This window comes from Podarcis tiliguerta (genome assembly GCF_965153285.1).
Source record: "Podarcis tiliguerta genome assembly, chromosome: 8".
Taxonomy (NCBI): domain Eukaryota; kingdom Metazoa; phylum Chordata; class Lepidosauria; order Squamata; family Lacertidae; genus Podarcis; species Podarcis tiliguerta.
Genome location: NC_139541.1, coordinates 15,676,477 through 15,703,396, shown reverse-complemented (window position 1 = coordinate 15,703,396; position 26,920 = coordinate 15,676,477). Strand labels below are relative to the sequence as shown.

At 46.2% G+C, this 26,920-nt stretch overlaps 1 protein-coding gene and 2 long non-coding RNA genes across 6 annotated transcripts; 1 reads left to right on the top strand and 2 right to left on the bottom strand.

The window, feature by feature from the left end:
- Positions 1–269: 269 nt before the first annotated feature.
- On the bottom strand, positions 270–15,862 carry LOC310683995. Of its 3 annotated transcripts, XR_014514633.1 has the most exons (3): positions 15,748–15,862; positions 11,880–12,016; positions 270–714 (listed from the first exon to the last, which is right to left on the bottom strand). It is a non-coding gene; the product is annotated as an uncharacterized lncRNA (long non-coding RNA). The 3 variants fall into 3 exon arrangements; XR_014514634.1 differs by lacking the exon at positions 15,748–15,862 and having other exon boundaries at positions 11,880–12,256; XR_014514635.1 differs by lacking the exons at positions 11,880–12,016; positions 15,748–15,862 and adding an exon at positions 5,047–5,140.
- Positions 5,369–25,531, top strand: H6PD (hexose-6-phosphate dehydrogenase/glucose 1-dehydrogenase). 2 transcript variants are annotated; one of them, XM_083453874.1, is made up of 6 exons: positions 5,369–5,496; positions 9,154–9,270; positions 10,872–11,519; positions 16,130–16,247; positions 20,515–20,784; positions 21,711–25,531. In XM_083453874.1, exons 3-6 carry the CDS (start codon positions 10,890–10,892, stop codon positions 23,069–23,071), a joined length of 2,379 nt encoding a protein of 792 aa, XP_083310000.1. In that variant the 5' UTR covers positions 5,369–5,496; positions 9,154–9,270; positions 10,872–10,889; the 3' UTR covers positions 23,072–25,531. The 2 variants fall into 2 exon arrangements, with proteins under 2 accessions (XP_083310000.1, XP_083310001.1); XM_083453875.1 differs by lacking the exon at positions 9,154–9,270 and having other exon boundaries at positions 5,386–5,496.
- Positions 23,186–26,675, bottom strand: LOC310683955. Its single transcript, XR_014514583.1, has 2 exons — positions 23,997–26,675; positions 23,186–23,952 (listed from the first exon to the last, which is right to left on the bottom strand). It is a non-coding gene; the product is annotated as an uncharacterized lncRNA (long non-coding RNA).
- Positions 26,676–26,920: the final 245 nt, after the last annotated feature.

The following is a 26,920-nucleotide window of genomic DNA, read 5'->3' as shown; positions in this document are numbered from 1 at the left end:
GGGAAAAGCTCTGCAGTTTTTTCCTTCCTCCCCCCAGAGTTCCCACTGCAGCGAGACTGCATCAGAATAAAGAAGGGGGAGGGGAGGGGAAAATGCAATGGATATGCCGCAAGCAACTTCCCAGGGAAGACCCGGTTTTCTTTCACATGCAAAAAAAAATTTGAAAAATTATAAGCATCAAATCACCCTCTAACCTCAAGCAGACACATGCAATCCCCACCCCACACCCACAGCAACTTAAATCAGAAATAATATTGAAACCCGGAGGGTGGTTTTAGGGAAACGGGAATATAATTCAGCTGTTCTTTCTATGGATCCCCTAGGATAATTCCAACCGGCTCCAAATCAAAAGTTGAAGGAGCAGCTGGGAATCTTCTCCATGGGAGTCGCGTAGGAAGGCTGGTCCCCGAAACCGAGTCATTTCTGCAAATCAACGGAACTGTTTCGATTCCTGGAGAGCATGGGCATATTACAGAAATATAATTTTAAAATAAAAATAAATTCAAATAAATTGACGCTGCATCAGAGTCGGGTTATCAAACACTCTTGCTTCACACACACACACATTACCTGCCTTCTCCCGGACCTGTGATCTGCAGCTCTGCCTTCCTCTCAGTGGAATGATGCTTGTTAAAAAGTTACAAGCTTCTGCTCAGGAGGCAGGACCTGGGAAGGAGTCCTAGCGCGGATAGCATCCAGGGAAGCTCAGAGAAGCTGTTTAAGCAGGGACAGGAGACAAGAAAAGGGGGGGGGTGTCAATGGGGAGGACATTAAATATATTAAATCACTTACTTTGCAGGATTGCATCTTCCTATGGAAAGGCAAAAACCACCCCCACGTCAGAGGCAGCATTCTGCCTCCATCAGTTTTCTGCAAATGTGGAAGCCAGAGAGTGTTGCTAGTCAATGAATGCATCAAAGCTATTCTGAACATCTTCTTTTTGATGGATAGTTGTCGCAGGAAGGTTCTTGGGGCCTGGGAACGTTGTGTGTGCTCGCAGACACTCGTGTCTGCTTGTGTTACTCTGCAAAACTTAGAATCCTATCATTTTAGAGTTGGAAGGGACCTCAGTGGTCATCTAGACCAACCCCGGTCCTGTACATTAGTGGTCCCCATCTAAAACACAAACAATTGTCTCCAACTAAGTCCTACTCAGAGTAGGCCCACTGGAACTCGTGGAGCTGAGTTGCCCATGTCAATTAATGCAGCAGTTCTACTAAGTTAGTCCTGCTCAGAATGGGTTCATGGAAATGGGTAACTTCAGCCTATCAATTTTAGTGGGTCTCCTTGGAGTAGGATCAACATTAGCTACACCTCCAAATTAATCACAGTTTGACTGCAAGTTAGGATTACTACCCAGCCACCCTTTACGCCTGAAAGACACCTTTTGTGCGTGCAGAGAAGCAAATAATAATTTGGAACATCTATAACCCATCTTTCCTGCTTTCACAGGGCTTTGCCCACGGCAACATCCCAAATACATAATGTGTATTTAAAAGCAGTGCCCCAAAAGTCAACAGAGTAGAATAAAATTAAGTGTCAGCAGTAGTTCATACACACATTGATCTACTTAAAAGCATTTCTAAGCCACTTAATATTTGAAAAATCTCAGAACAGTATTATACAAAAATTCAAATGATGAAATGGGGCTGTAAAACAGAGATACGGTAGGAGTGCCAACAGCTATGGGGCAGAGCAGCTGCCTAGCATGCAGAAAGCCCCACTGCCCCAAATCCAATCTCCAGCGCCTTCAGGTGTGGCTGGGAATTGCCCTCAACCTGAAATCCTGGAGAGCTGCTGGCAGTTTGTGCCAGGACAATGCTGAGCTAAATAGACCAATGGCCTTACTCAGTATTCAGCAGCTCCCTGTGCCCCATGAACATTTCTTTCTTTCTTTCCTTCCTTCTCCTCTTTGGCTAGCTAGCACTTTCACCCATTCAAATGAGACTCTACTGGTTAAAAAACCTCCAATTATTTCGTTCGTAAAAAATAAAAAGAGTTTGGGGTGAGGGAAAGCCAGCTAAACCCACACTCTTCACCTGCTGTTTGCGGACCAGGCCTTTAAAAACATGGGAGCAAGCAAGGCCATTCCCCACCTATGGCTACTACAGTGGTAAAGGTAAAGGTACCCCTGCCCGTACTGGCCAGTCTTGACAGACTCTAGGGTTGTGCGCCCATCTCACTCAAGAGGCCGGGGGCCAGCGCTGTCTGGAGACACTTCCGGGTCACGTGGCCAGCGTGACATCGCTGCTCTGGCGAGCCAGAGCCGCACACGGAACGGCGTTTACCTTCCCGCTAGTAAGCGGTCCCTATTTATCTACTTGCCCCCGGGGGTGCTTTCGAACTGCTAGGTTGGCAGGCGCTGGGACCGAGCAACGGGAGCGCACCCCACCGCGGGGATTCGAACCGCCGACCATGCGATCGGCAAGCCCTAGGCGCTGAGGCTTTTACCCACAGCGCCACCCGCAGTGGTACCTCGGGTTAAAAACTTAATTCGTTCCGGAGGTCCGTTCTTAACCTGAAACTGTTCTTAACCTGAGGTACCACTTTAGCTAATGGGGCCTCCTGCTGCCGCTGCGCCACCACTGCATGATTTCTGTTCTCACCCTGAAGCAAAGTTCTTAACCTGAGGTACTATTTCTGGGTTAGCGGAGTCTGTAACCTGAAGCTTCTGTAACCCGAGGTACCACTGTACTAGACATGATAGCTATGACCTGCCTTGATGATTGAAAGAAGCAATGATTCTGCATACAAGCTGCTGGAAGCCACGGGACAGGAGGGTGTGCTCATGCTCAAACCCTGCTTGCTAATTTCCCCACGGGCATCTGGCTGGCCACTGTAGGAATGGGATGCTGGACTAGATGGGCCATTGGCCTGATCCAGCCGTGCTCGATTCTGATTCCTATAACTAATTTCAAGGCCTGCCACAAATGCAGGGGGGTTGCGGAGGGAGGTTTGTGGTTACGATGCATTATTTCATTATAATTATTCTAAGCAGTTTTATTATTATTATTTAGAAATATTTAGGAGATGCAGGAAAATTCACCTTCCAAACCAACCTCTCCAAGCTCTGCCGCAACCCAAAACGGATCCGTGCATGGAGTGTGACGACTTTCAGCTTAATTATTTGGCGGCATGCATTAAGTTTGATTTGCAGTCCCGCTGGTATCAATGATTTGTATATCTAAGGCCTTCTTGCTGGGGTGAGGGAAGGCAGAATGAAGCCAGATGGGGCAGGGGAGATTGTAGCAGCATTTAAACCCCCCTCACTTAGGATCAGGAATCGGAGAGCGCCAGGGGAGCTCTGCCCACGCCCCCTCCTTCCTACCTACCTCTGCAGTTCCCCAAGCTTTCTGTAACTGCAGCAGCTCCTAACTCATCGGGTATGTGTCCTCTGGACATGCTGCGCGTGTGAGCATTGCAGCTCCACTGCAGCAACTGGCGGCCGGCTGCAGAGTGTTCCAGGCCGGCTGGCTCCTCCACTCCAATAGCCAGGGTAGACATTGCAGGTGCAATGTCCTTGTCTTTTCCAAAGAGAGAAAGAGAGAGAGAGAGAGAAGAAAGGTTGGGATGGAAAGGAGCCCATCTCATTAAGCTGTGAAAGCTGCAAGGGATTTAAACCCTGCACAGATCAATATGGAGAGTGGATGCTTCGTGGCAGCCAGGGTTGCAGCCAGCCATTATTTTACTCAGAGTAGACACATTGAAATGAATGGCACTGCAAACTGCCCTGTGATCTTCGGCTGAAGGGTGGTATACAAATTTAATAAATGAAATGATAATGATGATGATGATAATAATAATAATAATGTCTTTGATCATCAGTTAACACTAATGTTCTTTACTTGGACTTCGTTATTTTAACCCACATGCAACTGTGCTTATTGTGCATGCCTGTTTTTTTTTTGTTTTTGCCTTTTAATTTTCATCTGTTGTTAAAACTGTTCTGTTTGTATGATTTTTTTAAAAAAGAAAAGAAAAGCCTTCACTACCCCCCCCCCAAAAGAAATAAAAGAATGAATGAGCCTAAGTTAGGCATGTTTGTTAACTTCAATGGGGCTTATTCTGAGTAGGTCCAGTTCTATATGTAATTGTTTTGTAGGGGTGATTTTACTTTCTGTAATTTTCAGCACCCAAAGCTTAGAAATGTTAATAGTTAAGCAGTATATAAATACCTTAAACAAATACTATACTTGTTTTAATTGTTATATTGGCCAAGGCACAGTCTGACCCCCTCCTTTGGTAATCCTCACAGAACTGTAGCCCAATGATTGCCATTAATTTGATTTTGAATTGATTTTAGAATGAATTGATTTTAGAATGCATTTCAATTAATTGATTGTGACTTTATGTAAAATGTGTTACTTTTATTGTTGTTAGTCACTCTGAGCCCAGCTTCAGCTGGGGAGGGCGGGATATAAATAAATTTTATTATTATTATTATTATTATTAAACACAGCTTATTATCCGGGCGTTTAACCACAGAGCCGTGTGTTTTCAGGGGCCACCTTGATTGCTGTGACCGTAATCTGTTGTTTAATTCTGAATTTTAAATTGTCATAATCTGTCCTGGTACCTGCTGGATGAAGGGCAGGTAATGAATTATTATTATTATTATTATTATTATTATTATTAATGCCCTGTTTCGCAGGTGTGCTTTTGCATTGCTTTTGCAGATTGTGTTGTGAAATCGCTTCAAGACGCTTTGGAGGAAGCAAGCCATAATTTTTTAAAAAATAACAGGAATATTGTTTTCTGCATTCTGAAGCTTTATGTTTTCGAAAGAGCAGGGCCTATTGTAATGAATGGACCATGTCTATTCATTCCAATGGACCCACCAACACTGGATATAGTCCTTACTCTCAAGTAAAGCACTGCACGTGTGTATGGGATTGCAGTGTTGAAGGCCACAACATCACAAGTGCGGTCTAGAAACAGCAAGATTAAAAAATGCCCCTAACCATTGTTCAACACTGCCTTGCAACAAAAAACGCTTTTTTTAAAAAAAAAAAAGTTCTTTCCCCCACGCTTTATAAAAAGCCTTACCAACGCAGCCCAACGGATGTCTACTCAGAAGTAAGCCCCGTTGAGTTCATTGCTACTTTCTCTTAGGCAAATGCGTGCACAGTATTGAGGAGTGTTGCAGTCTGTTACTTGGCAGCAGAGTCCACCCCCCCCCAACTCCAAGCGCCTTCTTCCCCACTTGGTTACCAGTTACAGTTTTGGCTGCACGCCTAAGCCTATTTTCCTGGGAGTAAACCCCACTGAACTTAACGGGACTGACTTCCGAGTAGGCATCTAAACTCTCCCTCCCGCATCACAACTGCCTGCGCTTGTGCAACGCGAACCATAAATATTAAAAAAACAGAAAAGCCCTGCTTGTCATTTGGAAGAGGAGGAGCCTTCTTGCCCTTCCAAGGAAACCAGATCAAGAGCGCGCTTCACGTTTGCTGCAAAATTCGCTTTTGGGGGCTCCACGCCGCCAGTGGGAGGGAGGTGAGTGCCCTGGATCAGCATTGGACCTACAGCAAAATGGGAAGGGGGGGGAGCGGTCCAGAACTGTCAATCAAGTCCACTCCTCTTCCACCCCCATCGCCCGCTAAACAGGTTCCTGGTTGTTGCACCATTGCAAATTGAAAGTGTTGCGTTGCGCCGTTGGGAGGAAAAGGTTCGTTCTGAGCCTGCTGGAGGAAGGCCCAGGAGACGAGATTTTAGTTTATTTTTAACTGTTTCTTTGCAAAGGCAAGCAAGGCAGCCGCCTCCAGATCTGGCCTTCCGCCGCGCCAGACCAGCTGATCTTGCAGTGGAGCACGGCAAAAAAAAAAAAAAAGTGCACCGTGGTCAAATCAGGAAGCTTTCTCGCCTCGGCCTGGCTTTGCTTCTAATAAAACTCCTAGCCATTTAATCAAGACAGAGCTGGAATTGCCCGGGTCATTCTACAGGGTCACGGAGAATCCTGGGAACTGTAGCTCCTTAAGGGTGCTGGCAATTGCAGTTCTGGGAGGTCAGCACCTTTAACAAACTGCAGTTCCCAGGGTTCTTTGAGGGAAGGGGAGTCATGGCTGTTAAAAGTGGCATATGACTGCTTTAAACCTGTGGTGTTGGTGTGACCTGAATCAGGGCTGAGGAACATGTGGCTTTACCTCTCTTGCTTTTGCTTTTTTAAAAACTGGTCTACAACTCCCATAATCCTTGACTGTTGCCTACGCTGGCTGGGGCTGATGGGAGATGGAGTCCCAACAGCATACAGATTGCCACAAATTCTCACCTCTGGCCTAGATTAAAAAGAATATAAATTTGGTATGCTGGGTACTAGAACTTTTGCTTTGCATGCAGAAGGTCCCAGGTTCTCTGCAGGTAGGGTTTGGAGAGGCCTTTCCTTTTGTGTGGCGTGTAGAAACCTCTCACTTTTTGCACAACTGCAATTAGGACTTGGGGGGGAATTTGACTCAGGATGCATTTCAATGGGAACCTACCTAATTTGCAGTTACAGTGAACTGAAACAGCCCTCTGCAGCCAATGAATGTGTCCGCTAGGCGAGAGTGTACATATAAACAAATATATTAGTGGAAGTAGCATACCCAAAATGCATAAAATTAGGGGAAATTGCATATGAACTTGTGTACCTTAGGGGAAATTTACAAAAAAAAAACCTGCCCATTTTTCATCTTTTTTTTTTAAAAATTGCAAACTCATAAGGCATAAGGAAATGTGTAGAAATGAACTATAGTTTGCAAAAAAGAGAAACTGAGGGTCACATCCATCATTCTGCCCAAGTTTGCATCCTTCACCCAGGTGTGACCTTCAGAAGCTGCCCCATGAGAGAATGACACCCTTGGTTTGGAAAATGTTCCTTAGTCCTATTCTGTATTCTGATTACTATCAAATGTCACACCATACATTCAAAGCAGTATCATACCATTTTAAACAGTCACTGGCTTCTCCCAAAGAATCCTGGGAACTGTAGTTTGCAAAGGGTGGATTAGAGACTCCTCTTCCCCTTGCTGAGCTACAGTTCCCAGAGTTCCCTAGGAAGAGGGGTTGGTTGTTAAACCACGGTTGCTGCGAATTGCAAGTGGGGAGAGTGTTGTTGCGCTCAGGTCCTGCTTGCAGGCTTCCCATTGGGGCCTCCGGTTGGCTACTGGGAGAGCAGGATTCTGGACAAGACAAGCCTCTAGTCTGATCCAGGAGGGCTCTTCTTACGCTCTTAGTCACCCTATTTTTCTCGGCTAGCTTAAAAAAGGCAATTGGACCAATTCATGGGGGTTAAGACTATTAACTATGGTGACTTTCTCCTACTTCTATAGTCCGAGTACCAAGATTCTGGGAATCGCAAGTTGGGAGAGTTTCTGTGACACTGAGGTTCTGCTTGCAGGATTCGCACTTGGGGCATCTGTTTGACTGCTGAGAGAACAGGATGGTGGACTTGATGGGCCTTTGTCCTATCCAGCAATCAGACTCTTCTTGGGCAGTAATGATAAACTGCTGTGAACATGGAGGAGACTCCAGACATTCTATATTTGTTTCAGTGGGTTGAGGTCTTACTTGAGTGCCAGGGAAAGCCTTGCTGGGCTCAAGGCCTCCCATGGGCACCACCTTTGTGCAGAATGGTACATCCCAGTCATGCAAACACACAAACACCCCTCTCCATCCAGGCTAGTAAGAGTCCACAGTTCAATAACAGGCAAAAGCTAGAATGTGCAGGGCTAGTTAAGAACCTCATAGGTGATACAGCTAGAATGTGCAGGGCTAGTTAAGAACCTCAAAGGTGATGCAGAGAGGTTTGGGAAGCCACATTAGGTCCTAAGATTCCCTATCCCTGGGATTTTATTCCACGGAATACTATTCCAAGCAATACACCCACAAGGCTGCTCCAGTTGGTTTTGCTCACATGATGATTGAAAATCAGTAGTCCAGTGCTACTCACACACTTCCTTGTTTGATCAATCTGATGTGGAAGCGGTTAAGCAAATTATCAGCTTCCCCTCCCCTCAAATAGTCTGGGTTTATTTGCATGACAGCTGGGCACAGATAAAGAAATATTGTTGGAACAGCTAGGTGAATTTTGTGCAATTGGATGGGTGTTGTGTAACTAGGGAGTTTTCTGGTGGGAGGAGGAATGTGTTAGAAGCATTTCAAGCTGCTGAATCCAAGGAGATGAACGTTTCCATCTCTGGTATTGTGGTCTCGTCAGCAAAAGAAAAATGCTCTTGTGCTTGCACGCACACACACACTTATCAGGGCGTACTTTGCACATTTGTAGATATTAATTTGACACCACAGGCTCAAGTGTGGTTCAAATCACTACTCTTCTCTCTGGCAAGTAAGAATTGGCTTTGGGTAACCAGTCAGGGAAGCTTTTTGAGAGTTGACTCTCTCAAGCTGCAAGGGACTAGCTTAGGTGTACTGTGGACTAGAACCTTGTACAGAGCTATTTACAAGGCTGGGTTTAGGGCTGCCATCTTCTCCCCACTGAGATCTATACCTTTACATGGTATATTTTATTTGTGTACTGCCATTCACCTGAAGACCAAAGGGAGGTTCACAACATAAAAATACAAAATGAGAATACAAACTACATAATAAAAACTGTGTCTTTATAAAGGAACCCACATTATTTCTTTAAAGCACTTTTGTGTGCCTCTTTAAAACCCTTGTGTACCTTAACCAGCTCAGGACCACAAAACCAGCTCAGACCCTGCAAGCATCGCCTGAAACCCATCTTCATGTGCCTCCTCCATGAGAGGTCCAGGGGGCGGCAACACGAGAACGGGCCTTTTCTGCAGTGGAATGCTCTCCCCAAGGAGTCTCCCCTGACACCTTCATTACAAATCTTTAGGCACCAGGCAAAAGCATTCCTTTTCTCCTAGGTCTTTGGCTAATTAAACAGTCTATGGTATTTTAAACTGTGGGGGTATTGTTTTTGTACAAACAAATTGCAGTGTAATTAATTAATTAATCAATCAATCAATCAATCAATCAATCCCATGCACCCTGAGAGGGACAGATGTTAGCCATGGTGAATATAAAACAGGGTGGAGAGAGGAATGTATGCATTACTATTCCCGCCGCCCCCCCCCCGCCCGGAATAGGAGGGGTCTAGTTTTACCAGGAAAAGTTGCTTATCTCTGTAGTCTTTTGTTTACCTTACAGCTGAACACGGCAGCCAGACTGGTTTTGCAGATTCTTTCTCACAAGTTTAGAAGACATAAAGGCAGCAGAACTAGAAAGAAGCTGGTTCCTCTGCAGGTGACTTATTCCACGGCTTAGGTAAGTCTATATGGCAAGATCAGCAAAAGGCAATAAATTGGATTGGCATTTGTTTAGAAGGTAGGGGAGGATGAGCACAGCTAGTTGTAGGTCTTCTGGTCCTAAACCAGCATTCACCAAACTGGTGCCCTCCAGAGGTTTTGGACTAGAACTCCCATTAGCCCCTGTTATTGGGCTGATGGGAATTGTAGTGCATAACATCTGGCAGGCCCTGGATTGTTATAGGTAAAAGGTAAAGGACCCCTGGATGGTTAAATCCAGTCAAAGGTGATTATGGGGTACAGTGCTCATCTTGCTTTCAGGCCAAGGGAGCCAGTGCTTGTCCACAGACTGCTTTCCGGGTCATGTGGCCAGCATGACTAAACCGCTTCTGGCACAATGGAACACCATGACAAAAACCAGAGCACACAGAAACGCCATTTACCTTCCTGTCACAGCAGTAACTATTTATCTACTTGCACTGGTGTGCTTTCAAACTGCTAGGTTGGCAGAAGCTGGAACAGAGCAATGGGAGCTCAACTCATTGCATGGATTCGAACCACCAACCTTCTGATCAGCAAGCCCAAGAGGCTTAGCGGTTTAGACCACAGCACCACCCACGTTCCATACCTTACCTGGGTTGTTATATACTGCTACCAAAAAGGGTAAAGGAGCTCACCCCACTTCCCTAAGTTGTAGGATATTTCAGTGTGCCCTGATTAGGGGGATCTGATTCCTTGTAATGAGGTTGAATTGGGGTCATAAGGGTGCTTTTGTAATAACTTGTTTTATTTACAGATGTATTTGTTTTTAAAATCTTAAAATTGCGGCTTACAAAGCCATAATACATGTTGAGGTATTACTGAGAGCTGAATGGAAAATGTGCATTAACCCCCCCCCCCCAACATATCAAGAGGATGATACATTATTAGGGTCGTTTGCAAAGCTAATCCTACCCAGAGTAAACACATTGGAAAAAATTCCTCAAACCAGAGCCAGTGTGGTGTAGTGGTTAGAGTATTGGAACTAGAACCTTGGAGACCAGAGTTCAAATCCTCCAATCAACCGTAGAGCTCGCTGGATGACCTTAAGCTCATCACTGCTTCTCAGCCTAAACTACCTTGCAGGGTTGTTTGGGGTGTTAAATGAGGAAGGGGAGAACCATGTATGCCCCCATGGAATATCAATGCAAGGAAACAATCACATATGTCCATTAATGTCAGTGAGTCTACTCTGAATAGGACTGAGTTGGCTACTACAATCCTTAAAGTTTAATTTTATATTGATAGCCCAGTTGGTTCGAGCGTGATGCTGATAATGCCAAGATTGCAGGTTTGATCCCCAAACGGGACAGCTGCGTATCCCTGCATCGCAGGGGTTGGACTAGAGGATCCTCAGGGTCCCTTCCGATTCTATGAATGGACATGGACAGTTATTTTTTAACTGATTGTATGTATGTATTTCGGGGATGACATTAAGCAAACTTGTTTTAACTTCTGATTTTTACTGATCACTTTTATTTTATGTAAACCGCTTAGAGGTTTTTTATGATCAAGTGGCATGCAAATTTCTGTTCGGTAAATGAAAGGAAATGATCATAGCTTTTAAAACTTTCCTTCCAGCACTCTGTGTTTCCCAAGATGCTTTTCAGAGCCATCTTCGCCTTCATCTTCCTCTGGGGAGTCCTCCCTTCTGAGACCAAAGAGTCCCGTGGCCACATCTCTGTGGTCCTCCTGGGTGCCACAGGAGACCTTGCCAATAAGTACTTGTGGCAAGGACTCTTCCAGCTGTACCTGGACGAGGTGAGCCACGGGCATACCTTCACATTCCATGGGGCTGCTCAGACAGAGCCTGAGCGAGGGCGGAGGCTGGTCTTTGAACGGCTGAAGAGGCTGGCCTGTCCCTCAGACGTACCCCCAAACAGGTGTGCTGTGTTGAAGGACCAGTTCATCAAACTGACAGATTACCACCAGCTCAAGACAGCAGAGGACTACGCCACCCTAAACCGGCAGATTATGACCACGCTCAGCCAGGAAGGCATGGAAGAAGCGGGCAGGATATTTTACTTCTCCGTGCCGCCGTTTGCCTATGCAGAGATTGCCCGCCACATCAACAGCAGCTGCAGGCCACCACCAGGGCTGTGGCTACGGGTGGTGCTGGAGAAGCCTTTTGGCCATGATCTCAGGTCAGCCCAGGAGTTGGCTGATGAGCTAAGGACTTTCTTCCGGGAAGAGGAGATATACAGGGTGGACCACTACCTTGGCAAACAGGTGAGTCTCCTTGTGAAAGCTGGAGGGGATATAACCTGGTAAACATGGGAAGCTGCTGGTAAACATAGTAAGTAAACATGAGTCAAGCCATTGGTCCACCTAGATCAATATTGCCTACACAGACTGGCAGCAGAGTTTTGGACAGGGTTCTCTCCCAGCCCTACCTGGAAACACTTGGAATAGAACCTTGGACCTTCTGTGTGCAAGGCAGATGCCCTACCACTGAGCTACAGCTCTACCCGTAAGGTATAGGAACATAGGAAGCTGCCTTATCCCAAATTAGACCATCTAGCTCAGTATTGGCCACTCTGACTGGGAGCAGCTTTCCAGGATTTCAGATGGGCACATTCTCAGCCTTACCTGGAGATGCCAGGGGTTGAACCTTAGACCTTCTACTTGCAAAGTAGACGTTCTAAAACAGACATTCTTAACTTCGTCTTCTGGAAAACATGCCCAGGGTGGTTGGGGCAGGTGAGCAGAGGCTGGCAACATCCCCCCTGGAAAAAACCAAGAATGAATCAACATGTGCAATAGCACAAAGTGGTCAAATTCCTCAAAAGTACTGGATTTGTAAATAAAACAATAAAGCAGGGGTAGCCAATGTGGTGCCCTCCATATGTCATTGTACTCCCATCATCCTTGACCTTTGGCCTTGCTGGTCAGGGCTGATGGGAGTTGGAATCCAGCACCTGGAGAGCCACAAATTCCCCATCCCCTGGGCTAAGGTGGGCTTCAGTTCCATGCATCCGCGGCTACTAACCCTGACCCTCCCCTGTCGGATACAGGTTGCCCCTGAATGCCAGTTGCTAGGAATACAAATGGGGAGTGTGTCTACTTCTGGATAGGGCTTCCCATAGGCAACTGTTTGCTCACCGAGAGAACAGGATGCTGGACTTGTGCCTCTGAATACCTGCTGTTGGAAATGACCAGTGCTGTCACACTCAGCTCCTGCTTGTGGGCTTTGGGGGGGGGGGGGCATCTGGTTGGAATAGGATGCTGAGCTGGATGGGTCATTGGCCTGATTCCACAGGGCTCAATGTTGTAAGATGTAGTGATGGCCACCAACTTGGATGAAACAAATTCCTGAAGGATAGGGCTATCCATAGCCATGTTCTCCCTCCACTGCCAGGGGCGGCAATGCTTCAGAACGCCGGTTGCTGGGAATCTCAGGTGGGGAAAGTGCTCTGGTGCTCAGCTCCTGCTTGAGGGCTTCACCTAGGGGCACCTGGCTGGCCACTGTGAGAACAGGATGCTGGACTGCATGGGACACTGGCCTCACCCAGCAGGGCTCTACTTACGTTCTTATGCATTCATGATGAAATATAGCTGTAGACCAGCGCTCCCAATGTGTGTGGTGGAATTACCTGGGGGGGTTCTAAGAGGCAAAAGGGAAGCAGTGAGGCACTGGAGGTGTAAATGACTCTCAGACTTTGAAAAGCTGGTGCCATTCGTTTTGTTGAATTAATTAAACGAAATAGTTTTACCTGGGTTTTGAGCAAATGCGCAATTAATTGTAGCTGTTTTGAATTTTATTGCACCGTTATCTTCCTTAGAGGGTTGCGCAAACTGCTATGCTGAATATTGTTTTTTATAGAGTAAGGTAGGGGGCACTGGAGATTAGTTTTTATTTTAACTCCCCAAGGGGGAGGTCGCCTGAAAAAGTTTGCTGCTGTAGACGAAGGCGTTTCCCCACCCAAGTAATAATGGCCCGTTGTTTTATTAGCTCCCACCACTGCTGTAAACTGGCCACACCAGCAAAGCTGTATCCACCTGATTTCCCAACCAAGGTCAGAAACCTCAATTTCGCTGAGTCATCAACCCCCGCCGACCGCCCTCCACACTCTCGCTAACGGAGAGTCAGCCAAGCGCCAGATTTTCCAAACGAGGCTTTTAATTTGATAAGGAATGTGGAGCACGCACAATTCTCCTTTACGTTTGCTTGTTTGTTTTTTGATCAGGCAGCTTTACAAGGGGGCAAAGTCTTTAGCTCCAAGGCAGTAACAAAATGGGCGGTGGGGGGGGGGGGATATTTCACTGTGGCGCCAGTGAAGGATGAGGGTTTTTTATTCCTTGGATCAGGAAGTAGATTCCGGATAGTGGTAATCAGGTATTTGTTATTGTCACGCAGGCTAGTATTAATGCAGTTAAACCCCAAAATTTGAAGCGTGGTATCAGCATTTTTCTAATTTTATTCCCAATTATAAATTTTATTTATATATTTTTCCCCTGCAAGGACATAGCCTTATTCTGAGGCTGCGTTCATACCATATATCAAAAAAGTATCACACACACACACACACACACACACACACACACACAAAAACACACCCCGCACAAAGAATCTTGGGAACTGTCTGTTAAGGGTTCTGGGAATTGTAGTTCTGTGAGAGGTAAACTACAGTTCCCATAATTCTTTGAGGGGGTGGAATTTGATTTAAATGTCTTGTGTGTATGCAGCCCAAGTTTCACACAAAAATCATTAAGGTGTATCTTAACCTTTCACGTGTCAACCATGTTCCACACAAACAGATAATACCACACAGGCCTTTTCTTTTGTTCTCCTAGCCAGCTATCCAAACCATAAGCCTACCTAGCAGTGGCTCCCTGGGGTTTCAGGCCGCAGGCATTCCCATAAATTGAATGTACGTCTGAATGAATAATCCTCACAGAAGTAGTCCGTCTGTGTCTGGACTGGACTGCAGGTGGGGACTTTACAGGCAAACATACAGCATTTTGCCTCATAGCGGTCGCATCTTTTGTGCCGATTTTTCCTTTCCCAAAAAGGGGGTGTGCGATTGTTACACGGCGGTGACCAGCACGTGGGAGCATTTTTTTCATGTAGCCCTCCATTTGCAGTCTGAACTGGTATAGTCCCAACACAGATTGACTGCCTTTTTTCGAGGCCTCATCCACACCATGCATTTAAAGCACTATTATGCCACTTTAAACTGTCATGGCTTCCCCACAAAGAATCCTGGGAACTGTGGCTTGTTAAAGGGTGCTGAGAGGAGCCCTCTTTCCCCACGTCACGTAGCTACACTTCCCAGAATGGTTTAACAACCAGTCCTTCTTCCCAGGAAACTGAGAATTTTAGTTCTGTGAGGGGAATGGTGGGGGGGGGGGGTCCTCCTTTCAGCACCTTAAATACTACAATTCCTATGATTCCCTGAGGGAAGCCAGGACTGTTTCCAACAGCATCTATGGAGCCAAGGCCTCCATCAATTGAGGAAGAAATGCACCCTGGATGTCTGAGAAGGGCCTTGAGGTGTCCATTTTGAAAGGCCCTTTCGGTTTTCAAGAAAGAGATATCCCCCTGCTTAAAAAGAAACCCTCCAACCACAGCCATATTGCATTGGTAATGTGAATATTTACCTCAGCAACTCCAACCCCCCTGGGGAGGCAGGGGGTTAGATCTTCACAGCATCTGTCTGATTCAGCCACTTTTGAGTCCACAGGGAATTCAAAAGTGTGTGGTGTGTGTACATTTTTATTTATTTTTTGCAGGTAAAGGCTTTTTCAGATGAAACCTTCAGAGTTTTGTCCGTTAGCCAATTTTCTCTCTTCCCCCCCTACTAAATTCCAGCACCTTGATTTCCTCTCCCCCTCAAAATCCGAATTAAATGTTAGGTAAAGTTATATTTACCTAAACAACAACAAAAGTTATATAATATTGGAAGGGTCGTGACTTAAAATCTCTACCAGCATTCCTCCCACCAAAGTAAAAATAAAATCTAAATACAGCTTTGAATTAATTTGGGGTGTTTTTTGGGGGGTCAGTACCTCTCCACCTCCAAAAATAAAATATTTCAGTTCAACCAATGTTTGGCTATGGGAGGGCAACAGTGCATTAAAATGTTAACTTGTTTTTTGTTGGTTGACTAAAATATCAGGACCCCACTCCATGCTGAATCAGATATTAAGGGGCAACACACACACACGTATGAGGAAATACGTTTGGGTATTTTTAGCTTAGAAAAATTGTTAAGGACACAGTGGAGGTTTATAAGAATGTAAAATTCATAAAACAATGCCTGGTGCAGAGAAAATGGAGAGAGAGGTTTTTCTCCTCCTCTCTCTCATCGTCCTATAATTTGGGGCCATCCAGTGAAGGTGAATTTTGGGATATTCAAGACAAACGAAAGAAAGAACTTTCTTCATGCAGCGCATAGTTTAAACTATTATTTGAAATTATTATCCGTTCATTTTATTCTTTGCGTTTATATCTCACCTTTTCCTCCAAGGAGCTCAAGGTGACGTACGTGGCTCTCTCTCTGCTCCTCATTTAGTCCTTACACTAACCCTGTGAGGTAGGCTGAGAGGCAGTGACTGGCCCAAGATCACACCCAGTGAGCTTTGTGGCCAAGTGTGAGGATTTGAACGCTGGCCTTCCAGGTCCCAGTCTGACGCTCTTAACTACTAAACCACATTGGCTCTCGGTGTGGAATTTCCCGTCGTCTCTATAGTTGTCGCAGTAATTTATTTATATTCTGTGCCACGTCCCCAGAAGCAATTAAACATTTATCCCTCTGCTTTTGATTTTTTTAAAAAAAATCTCTTCTGTCTTCCCCTGCCCTTCCTTCCCTTTCATCTCAATTATTTCCTCCCCAAAGGCTGTGGCTCACATCTTACCATTCCGAGACCAGAACCGACACCATTTGGATCCAATCTGGAACCGGCATCACATTGAAAGGGTGGAAATTGTCCTGAAGGAGACAGTGGATGTGAAGAGTACGTGAGTCTTGATTTGAAGTCCGCTGGAGGGGTAGCTCGAGAGCCAGAGGTTACATTCACACATTTGAATAAAACAGGCCCCTCTCTGAATCCTGGGAACTATATGTTTGCCCATGACAAAGCTATAGTTCCCAACACCTTCAACAAACTAAAGTTCCCAGAATCCTTTGGCAGAAGTCGTGTACTTTAAATGTGTTGTGTGGAGACACTTTTATACCACTTTTCGTGGCTTCTCCCAAAGAATCCTGTGAACTGCAATTTGTTCAAGATTCTAGGAGTTGTTAAGAGACTCCTCACAGAGCTACAGTTCCCAGCACCCTTAAAAAACCAAAACCTTACAGTTGCCAGGATGCTTTGGTGCTTTAAATATCTGATGCAGATACTGTATGGCCATGGGAAAGGGGAGCCTTTGCAGATCTGGAATGTGTCTTCTTAAATATATATATATATATTAATAATTTCAATATAACAGATTATCATATCATCTTCATCATTTCCCCCTTCCAAATCCAATGCTTCTTCTTGCTTTTCCAGTTTTATCCAGTCCCTAATCCAAACCAAACATGCAGCCTCGTAGTAGAATTTAAGGTCTAGGAGAGCTAAACTGCGTCTTTCTTTTGTGTCTGTGAGTATCTTGTGCTTTATTCTTGGCCTTTTGCCCCCCCCCCCCCCCCCCCGGATAAACTTAGAAATTTCCTTCTGCCATCTTTTGAGGCAAATATTTAGGGATATGGTTAACATCAAGAAACAAAAATATCTACAAAGATAATTATGAAAAAGTGTGGTTTGAGATAAAAAGAATTTAGAAATATGGAGCAGAATGAATCTCTCCTTGCTAGGAAAAATAGCAGCGGTAAAAATGAATGTTTTGCCAAAAATGCTATTTCTTTTCCAGTCAGTCCCAGTAATGGTGAAAGATGATTGCCTCAAAAGATGGCAGAAGGAAATTTCTAAGTTTATCGGGGGGGGGGGCGGGGCGGGGAAGGCCAATAATAAAGCACAAGATACTCACAGACACAAAAGAAGTACCACTGTATTTTGAATTACCTGATATGTACATCACCTCAAGACAGTGGCTTCATCGCTTCATCCCCACAGCAACCCTGTGAGGTAGGCTAGTCTGAGAGACTGTGAGGGGCCCAAGGTCACCTAGTGAGTTTCATTGCAGGATTCGAACCCTCGTGTCCCAGGTCCTAGTGCAGCGCTCTAACCACTATGGAAAACTGCTCTCACATGTGAATTGCCTTGAGACGGTGGGGGCTTAGGGGGAAATTAATACATGGGTGGTGCTGATAATAAATAATAATAATAATTGTGTTCATACCCAATGCACAAGTCGCCTGAGTCGGTATAATGCGGTTTTCCCTGGGCTGCAAATCAATCCTCATTGAATGAAGCCCCCTCCCCACCTTCCATTCTAGTATTATTGAGGAGTGGGGAAGGCTGCAGGGCTTCCCCCACCCTGGAAGCTGGCTGTGGTCCTGTTCCTTGCGACCCCATTCTCAGCTCCGTCAGGACAAGCCAGGCCTCACGTCCCCATGAACTCAAGGACACAGCTGTGCTCAATTTCCCTGCAGTGGCTGCTGCATTACTTCCGCAGCGCCGGTTGCACCTGCCGCCTGCCTCCGTTCTGGGGACAGCCGCTTGGCCACCCTTCGCTCCCTGCAGCGGGGGTGCCGTGCCAGTTAGCCATTGCCTTATTAAAAAAAAAAAATAGTTGAGTGATTTTTCTTTTCTTTTTAAAGTTGTTGTGGTTTGGCAAGCTCCCGTTTGCTCCCTGCATCCTGGTTGAGAAAAAAAGGGAATAGTCGCCGGCTGAGACCTACTCAGTATGAACAGACCTGAGCGAGCCGTGGCAGTTGATTTCAGTGGGTCTACTCTTGAGTAGGTCTAGCATTGGCTTTAACCCAATGCCATCAGGCTGTCTCCTTATTTCACTCCCCCTTGCAAGACTTCCAACGGGTGATCTTTCATTTGCTGACAGCCCACTGCCACCAGCCCCCACCCGCATCCCAAATGCTCAAGTGATGCCTGCATTGCCCAGGTCCTGTGCCAAAATGTGTGTGCAGCATTGATTACGTTAATGAATGGAGATGGGGTGTTCTCGGTTCCAAAGTTTTTAAGAGGGTAGAGAGTCGCACTGTCATCTGCAGAGAGATCCTCTGCATCTGAGCATCAAGGAGAAAGGAGGGAGGGGGTTCTCCTAGAGCTAAATTGCCTTTCTTTCCTCCCACTTCTTCCCCCCACCAATATATGCATCACACACACACACACAACATATGCATCACACCTGATCTCCAGGTGTTGTTGTATACACACCATGGCTGGTTCCCCACTCAGTTTTAATCAGAGTAGACTCATTGAAATGAACAGCTATGTCTGTTAACATCAATGGATTTACTCTGCGTAAAGTTGAATGGCTCCTACTTCCTACATTTGAAGCACAACCACACACTGAGTCCTGGGACCGTAGTTTAAAAATGCTGGGAATTGTAGCTCTGTAATGGGTAAACTGCAGTTCCCAGAATTCTTTGGAGGAGTAGTGTTTTAAAGGGATGCTTTAAAGGGATGGTGCATGTGTGCAGCCTAAGATATGAGCCAGCCAGGGCTGTTGAAAGGAAGGCCTGCCGCTAACCCTTTTCTGTAACCTCTCAAGGGCACTGCAGTATGAGGCTGAGCAGGACCTCTCGCTCCTTCCAGCCAGTCTGACATTTTTATTTTATTTCAATTTATTTTTGTTCCGTTTCATTTCTGCTTGGCTCTTCCTCCTGAGGAGCTCAGTAGCAGCCCACGGGTGAACAGGGCTCTTGCCTGTGTTTTGCAAACTTGCACAGCAGAAGCTTAAAACTTCTTAGGTTCTTAGCTGGAGTAAGGAAATTTTGGCTGCATAAAAAACATATATTTCAAGAACGCCCCCCCCCCTCAAGAGAATCCTGGGAACTGTAGTTAAGTCCTCAGTGAGCTACAATTCCCAACACCCTTAACAATCTATAGTTCCCAGGATTATTTTGAGGGGTGTTTGCTTTGAATGTATGGCATGTGCACAGCCACTGTTATAGTAACACATTTATGACAGAGTTTTTCTAAAAAGGGATTGGATAAATTCATGGGGGATGGGTTTGTGAACATAGTGTAGGGGGTTGAATGTTGGACTAAGACATGGAAGGATAGGGTTTGAATCCCTACACAACCATGAAGCTCACTGGGTAATAATAATAATAATAATAATATAGTCATGATAGCCATGTTAAGAGGCAGCGAATCTCCTAAATTCTAGATTAAAAGATTTTGCATTTAATTCATTTTAAAAAAAATCTCTATTCTTAGCTGCACAGGAAACTTTAATTGTTGGGCAGCATAGGAATATTGGAAGGTATTCAAGTAGTAAGTTTTACTCAGAGAAGACACACTGAAATTAGTGGGCCTAACTAAGTCATGTTTGTTGATTTGAGTGGGCCTCCTCTGACCAAAACTTAGTTGAATTTTGGATTCAATTTTGGAATCAATGGATTGTCTCCAATGTTAGTCCTACTCTGAGTAGGCCCATTGACATTAATGGGCATGATTAATGGGTCCAATAATTTCTATAGTTCTACAAACTGTTGGTGTTGTTATTATAAATCTCATTTATGAATCGCTTCCATTGTGGCATCTCAATGCAATTTAAAATATAACAGCATGTGTACATCAGTCGCTTGTATGAAAAGAGTTAACAACAATTGTATATCTAAAAACAATTAGCAAAGCAATTATAAATACAAAAACAGTTTAAAACAGCAACATGTAATAAAATCAGTTCGAATCCGAGACAGATACCCACTGGGGTAAAGATTTTTGAAGTCATAGATCCATCTAGCTCAGTATTGTCTACACCAGGCTTCCTCAACCTCGGCTCTCAGATGTTTTTTGAGACTACAATTCCCATCATCCCTGACCACTGGTCCTGCTAGCTAGGGATCATGGGAGTTGTAGGCCAACAACATTGGAGGGCTGAGATTGAGGAAGCCTGGTCTACACAGAGTAATATAATCCGAGGCATCATTGTATCCAAGGAGGGCCCATTGAGTTGAGATTCCTGCATTGCAAGGGGTTGAACTACCTGGAGATACCAGGGATTGAACCTGGGACCTTCTGCATGCAAAGGAGAAGTTCTGCCACTGAGCTACAGCCCTTCCCATAAATAAACCAGTGGGTTGCCAAGCTTCTCTTGCTATTTGGGCGTCATTTATGTGTTGTTGTTGTTGTTCCCATCCCCGGTTCTCAGATCGCACTGGCTTCTACGAAAAATACGGGGTCATCCGCGACATCCACCAGAACCACCTCACTGAGATCTTAATGTTCCTTGCCATGGAGCTCCCAGCAAATATCAGCAGCTCCGAAGACGTCATCCGGAGCAAGTTGCAGGCTTTCACGTCGCTCCAGAGCCCAGAGATATCCAGCGCCGTCATTGGCCAGTACGTGGCATACAACAGCCACGTGAGGGAGGAGCTTCAGAAGGGGCAGGACTACTTCAGCAGGACTCCAACCTTCGCAGGTAAGTCCAGTGGGGGTAAGCGTGGCCAAGTGCAAAAGTCGAAAAACAACTTCCCCAGGTGCAAAAGAGGACGGGGCTCTGGCACTTTTAATAGCTGCTTGCCTGTTAGGCGGCACTTTGTGGAATTCCCTGTTAAAGGTGCACGAGCCCTTCTTGATCCCCCCAGTAATTTTGGTATCTAAAATAAAAGATACCCAAAAAATCAATGAACAGCAACAACCCCACCCCCTAACGAAAGCCCCTGGGCCTAAACTATATGCCAGTCCAAGAGTCTGTTCAGCAGCCTCAGCTTTTGTAGCTGGAGTCAGTCAGGCCAGTTGGGGCAGGGGTCTGCAACCTGCGGCTCCGGAGCCGCATGTGGCTCTTTTACACCTTTGCCGCGGCTCCGGGGCGGATACTAGCGAGGGGAGGAGGCGCATTTTGTGCCCCGACACTCCCCACTGTGGCGGGTGCTGTACTGGCTGTGACGTCGCATGGGGGTGGTGCGTGCGTTAGTCACGCACCGTTCCGACGTGACCTTCCCGCCCGCCGGCCCCCTACACTGTAAGGGTTATGTACGCTGGTCACTGCATTGAAAGGGGGCATGTACGCTGGTCACTGTTTTGAAGGGGAGTGAAGAACACACACACACAAAAAGGTAACTTGTTAATTTAACGTTTATTTCTATGAGGAGGAGTAATTCTGAGGGGTCAAACAAAGAAATAATTAAAAAAGTGACAAAAAAGTTATTTTTATAATGACGAGTTTTGCGGCTCCCAGTTTTTTTTCCTTCGGAAACGGGTCCAAGTGGCTCTTTTTGTCTTAAAGGTTGCAGACCGCTGAGTTGGGGAAAGCCCACTGAGTCAGGGAGCAGGTCTTCCAGGACTCACAACCAAGACAGTTGCGACGTATCAATAATAACAACACTTCTGCATCTTTTGCTTCAGGTGTGCTGGTTCACCTGGACAGCCTCCGCTGGGAAGGGGTCCCTTTCATCCTCGCCTCCGGGAAAGTCCTGGATGAACGGATCAGCTATGTACGCATCCTCTTCAAGAACCGGGCCTACTGCACCCAGAACGAAACGATGTGGGACCCCGAGAGCAGCCAGTGCAAACCCAGGCAGATCATCTTCCACATCGGGCAGGGAGAGCTGAACTCGCCCGCCATCCTGGTCAGCCGCAACCTCTTCAAGCCCACCATGCCGGACAGCGGCTGGAAGGAAGTCCGCGACCGCCCCCAGCTGCACATCTTCGGACAGCCCCTCTCTGATTACTATGCCTACGTCCCCGTAGCAGAGAGGGACGCCTACTCGGTCCTGATCTCCAGGATCTACTCTGGCAAGAAAGAGTCCTTCATCACTGTGGAGAACCTGCTGGCATCCTGGGCGTTTTGGACGCCACTGCTGGACGGGTTGTCTAGCCAGGTCCCGCGTTTGTACCCAGGGGGGCGGGAGAACGAGCAGCTCCTGGATTTTGAGATGGTGGGCAGGGAAGTGTCCTTCGTGGCGAAAGAGACCATTGAACTGATGGACGCGAGGGACGAACAAACCCCGGACAAGTACAAGACGATCCAGTCCAGGTTTCGGCAAAGCCAGCTGATCACCGCTTGGTCGGAGGAACTGATCAACCGGCTGGCATCGGACATCGAAGCGACGGCGGCAAGTGCCGTCCGGAGGTCCGGGGAGTTCCACATGGCGCTCTCGGGAGGTTCGAGCCCCCTGGCTTTGTTCCGGCAGCTGGCTACGCGTCACTACGGTTTCCCATGGAGGCAGACCCACCTGTGGCTGGTGGATGAGCGCTGCGTCCCTCTTACTGACCTGGAGTCCAATTTCGGCACCCTGCATGAGCAGCTGCTCCGCCACGTCCGAGTCCCCTACTTCAACATCCACCCCATGCCGGTGCACCTCAACCGGAGGCTCTGCGTGGAAGAGGACAAGGGCCCCGAGCTCTATGCCAACGAGATCGCTGCCCTGGTGACCAACTCCAGCTTCGACCTGGTGCTGCTGGGGGTGGGTGCCGACGGGCACACGGCCTCGCTCTTCCCGCACTCGCCCGTGGGCCTCGAGGGGAGCCAGGGCGTGGTGTTCACCGAGAGCCCCGTCAAGCCGCACCAGCGCATGACCCTCACCTTGCCGCTCATCAACAAGGCCAAGCGGGTGTCGGTGCTAGTGATGGGGAAGGGCAAGCATGACATTGTGACGGTAGTCAGCAGGGTGGGGCATGAACCCAAGAAATGGCCTGTCTCCGGAGTCAGCCCCAGCTCTGGCCAGATAGCATGGTATGTGGACTACGAGGCACTGCTTGGATGATGCCCCGGTAGTGCTGCCTTCACCACCTCCCCCTCGCCCTTTGCCTGTCTTGGCATTCAGGATATCGGGCAGCTGTCTTCAGGAAAATTCTTCTGTCTGGTGGCAGGGAGTTCCACTGGCTGTTAATGAGACTGTATTTTTATTTTATTTTTTAAAGAAAGATCTGCAGACCAAGGCCTGTCTGATAACCTGCTGCTTCTGACAACAGCTGGCCTTATTTCACCATTGGCCCGCAAACTTAAAAGCAGGATGACAGGCCCTTCAGGTATGTCCCTAATGTGCTACACTGCCACCGTGCACAGAGATCCATTTAGACATCATGGCTCATAGCCCTTGATCGACACATTCTACTCTATGGGATTTGTCTAATCCTGCTTTGTTTGGGATTTTTAAAGCTGTCTGTGCTGATGCCTATTCCCACCTCTTGCAGCTGTGAGTTCCATCAGTTAACGATTGGGACCTGTGAGCTTATGAGTGGTGGCTTTAAGAGCCGAGATGTCCTCCTGGCTCTTTCTTCTGCCATGCTCAAGTCTCTTCACTGCTGTGTGCCTCACTTTCCCCTCTCCTCTAGAGGAAAAGGAGGGGGGTCTTGTAAATGATCTGCCTCTCACAAATGCCCTAAAACATCCAACAGTGGAAATCTTTGTTTAAATAGCCCTTTGGAAATTTGTAGGTTTTGGCTCCTGGTAAATGGCTCCACGGTGCATCTCTCCATATATAGATATAAATATATAAAAGATAGTGTGTGTGTGCGCGCGCGCGTGCGCACACGTGCACAAATACACACGCACTGTGCTGGTATACAAACATACCCACAACTCCTCTTCTGAATAATTCATGCAAAGGGAGCCGATATGCAAATTCATGAACTTCTGCACAACCTGAGATCTCACTTTGCACTGAGCAAATTCATGAACTTTTGCACAACCTGAGATCTCACTTTGCACTGAGCAAGTCCTCCTGCAGAGTATTAAAACACCAGCCGTCCCAAAAACCTTGTTTCCTCCCGTGAAAGCTGGATTGCAGCCTGATCCAGGGAGGAGGAAAGCTTTCCTACGCCTGATAATTTCAGTGTCCTTAGGTGAGCCTAGCTCAATGCTGCATTGAGGTGCTAGCCTAGGGGATTTTCTTATCTTTGCAGGGTGGTGGATGTCAAAGCCAGTTCCTAGCATTGAAGCAGAATGGCAAAAAGAGGAAAGATGACTAGATTCTGCCACAAGGTGGTGCTGTTACATGAGTTTTCCACTTTTTCTTGTTAAGAGTTTCTTTTAAACTAGGCTTAAAAAAAATAGTGGCTTTCGAAGTCTCTTTTGTGTTCCTACTGATTTTCCCATAAAATGTGGCATAGGACTGCATGGACGCAAATCGCAGCCACACCATACATTCCTACATTGCAGGGGTTGTACTAGATGACCCTCAGAGTCCCCTCTAGCTCTGCAACTCTATGATTTACACAGCACACGGTCCCTCTAAAAACCTGGGAATGCTAGGTTACATATCAGAACTACAATTCCCAGCACCTTTAACAAATGGCAGTACCCAGGATTTTTGAGGAGAAGCCATGGAATCATAGAGTTGGAAGGGATTCCAAGAGTCACGTAGCCCAATGCTTTGCAAGGCAGGAATCTCAACATGTGGCCCCCAATCCAATCTGAAACCATACCAGCTTTGCAAATGTGCTGCAGTTTTATTGCTGAACCACTAGGAATTGTGCATAAGAAATGTGGTGTGCATGCGACCTGAATTTCATTGCCTAGAGCTGGGGGGGGGGGGGACCTGTGCCCTCTCCCATTGTTGGGAGTACATCTCCCATCATTGGCTGTTTTTAGAGTACGTAACAGCAACCACTGTCCACTCTCAGTGGAGCCCGTGTTCCCTCCCTTTCTTCAGGAGTCTGGTTGAAAAAGAGGCAGACTCAGAGCAGCAGCTCATACAGAGATGCGACAGGCAGCCCCCCTTGTAAGCCCCTCTCTGTGGTGGCAGTGATGGGATAAAGCAATTCCACCATGGCAGGTGTACCTACCTACACAGGCTGGCCTTTTTTCTCTCCCCCAGAGCAGTATATCATACAGAGATGCAGCAGGAAACCTCCTCTGAAGCCACCTGCTCTGGGATTTCTATTTGATTAATTCAGTTTTTCCACATCAAAGTTTGGGAATTACTGCTTTAGTATAAGAGATGTGTCTTCTATGAATACTATCAAACTCTGTGGGGATTTGAACAGAGGCTCTTCAGATTTCCTGCAGCAAGCCAGCTGCGGCTTTGACTACTACTGCTGTATTTAAACATTTACAGGGTAGGAATGCCCTCTACAATTGCTTAAATGACACAATTTTTACTACGTCTCATTTAAAAAGTTGTTTTTGTAAGTGAACACTGGAAATAAAACTTTTTAAATTTTATAAATGATATTTTTTTTTTAGAAATAAAAGTCTCACCCTTGCAATAAGTAGAGAAAAATGTTTTAAATGTCATTATATTTTGGTATTTGTTTTCCCTCAAAAAAAAAAAAATCAGTAATATATTCCTTTGCTTGTTTCCTTGGTTAATATCCTGCCTTTCATCAGTTCCACTGATCATAGGGTTACATCTTAACCAGGGATGTATCTGTCTGTTTTGGTTCTCTCAACTTACAATTTTTCCAATCAATTCAGTTCACATTTCTGCAGCAATTTGCTTTTTTAAAAAAATCCTCAAGAAACGCCATCAACATTTTAGTGTGAATTTCTCCTTAAAAAAACATTTTTGTGTGCAATTTCACCTAATGTACAGTCGTACCTTGGAAGTCGAACTGCATCCATTCCAGAAGTTTGTTCGACTTCCAAAATGTTCAGAAACCAAAGTATTGCTTCTGATTGGCTGCAGGAAGCTCCTGCAGCCAATAGGAAGCCCCGGAAGCCCCGTTGGACATTCGGGTTCCAAAGAACTTTCACAAACCGGAATACTCACTCCTGGGTTTGCAGCATTCGGGAGCCAAAATGTCCAAGTACCAAGGTGTTTGAGATCCAAGGTACAACTGTACATTTTTTTGCAAAGTGATTTCCCCCAAATTAATGCATCAGTGTGGGTTATTTTCACTAAATATGTGCATTTTAATGCAAACTTTAGCCTACTTAAAACATTCAGAAAATAATGAAAATCGATTAGAACACCTGTCAACATTCTATGTGTCTGGAGAGGCTCGCCTAAACAAAAATGTTTTTAGCCTATGGATTCAATTGACAAGAAAACGAGAGATTCTGACTAAACATTGAGAAGAACTTTCTGACAGCAGGAGCTGCAGGGGGTTGGACTAGATGACCCTTGGGGGTATCTTCCAACTCTAGAATTCTTCTATGAGTAACCTGAATGAAGGCCCCTCTCTTAAGGGAACCATGCTGGTGTTGAAACAGCCTGGGGAGCCCAAGCCACTAACAAAAAACTCACTCAGTGCATTCACTTTGCTGGCTTTCCCACAGCCACAGCTTCTGGGAGTTGTATTTTGTTAAGGGTGCTCTTTCCATCGCCGGTGTTTTGACTGAATATGTTAATTTTTTCTGATTGTGCAAATATATGCATTTAAGTGTGCGTTGATAAAAACCATTTAAAAAGGGGTGCGGGGTGCTGAGGGCTGAAAAGAGAGCCCTATTCCCCCCCCCCCAAATAGAATCAGAGATTTGTAGGTGGCGACTTCCTGCAAAATCTTGTGACAGCCCTGAGAGATCTCACTGGAAGCTGTCACCATGCAACCCCAGTAAGCAAGTTTTGGGAAAGGGTGTGTGGCACCTTCCTGGTTTTCCTCATGCGGCGATGCCCAAAGGTCATCCAGTCCAGCCCCCTGCAATGCAGAGATCACAGGTGACAGATGGC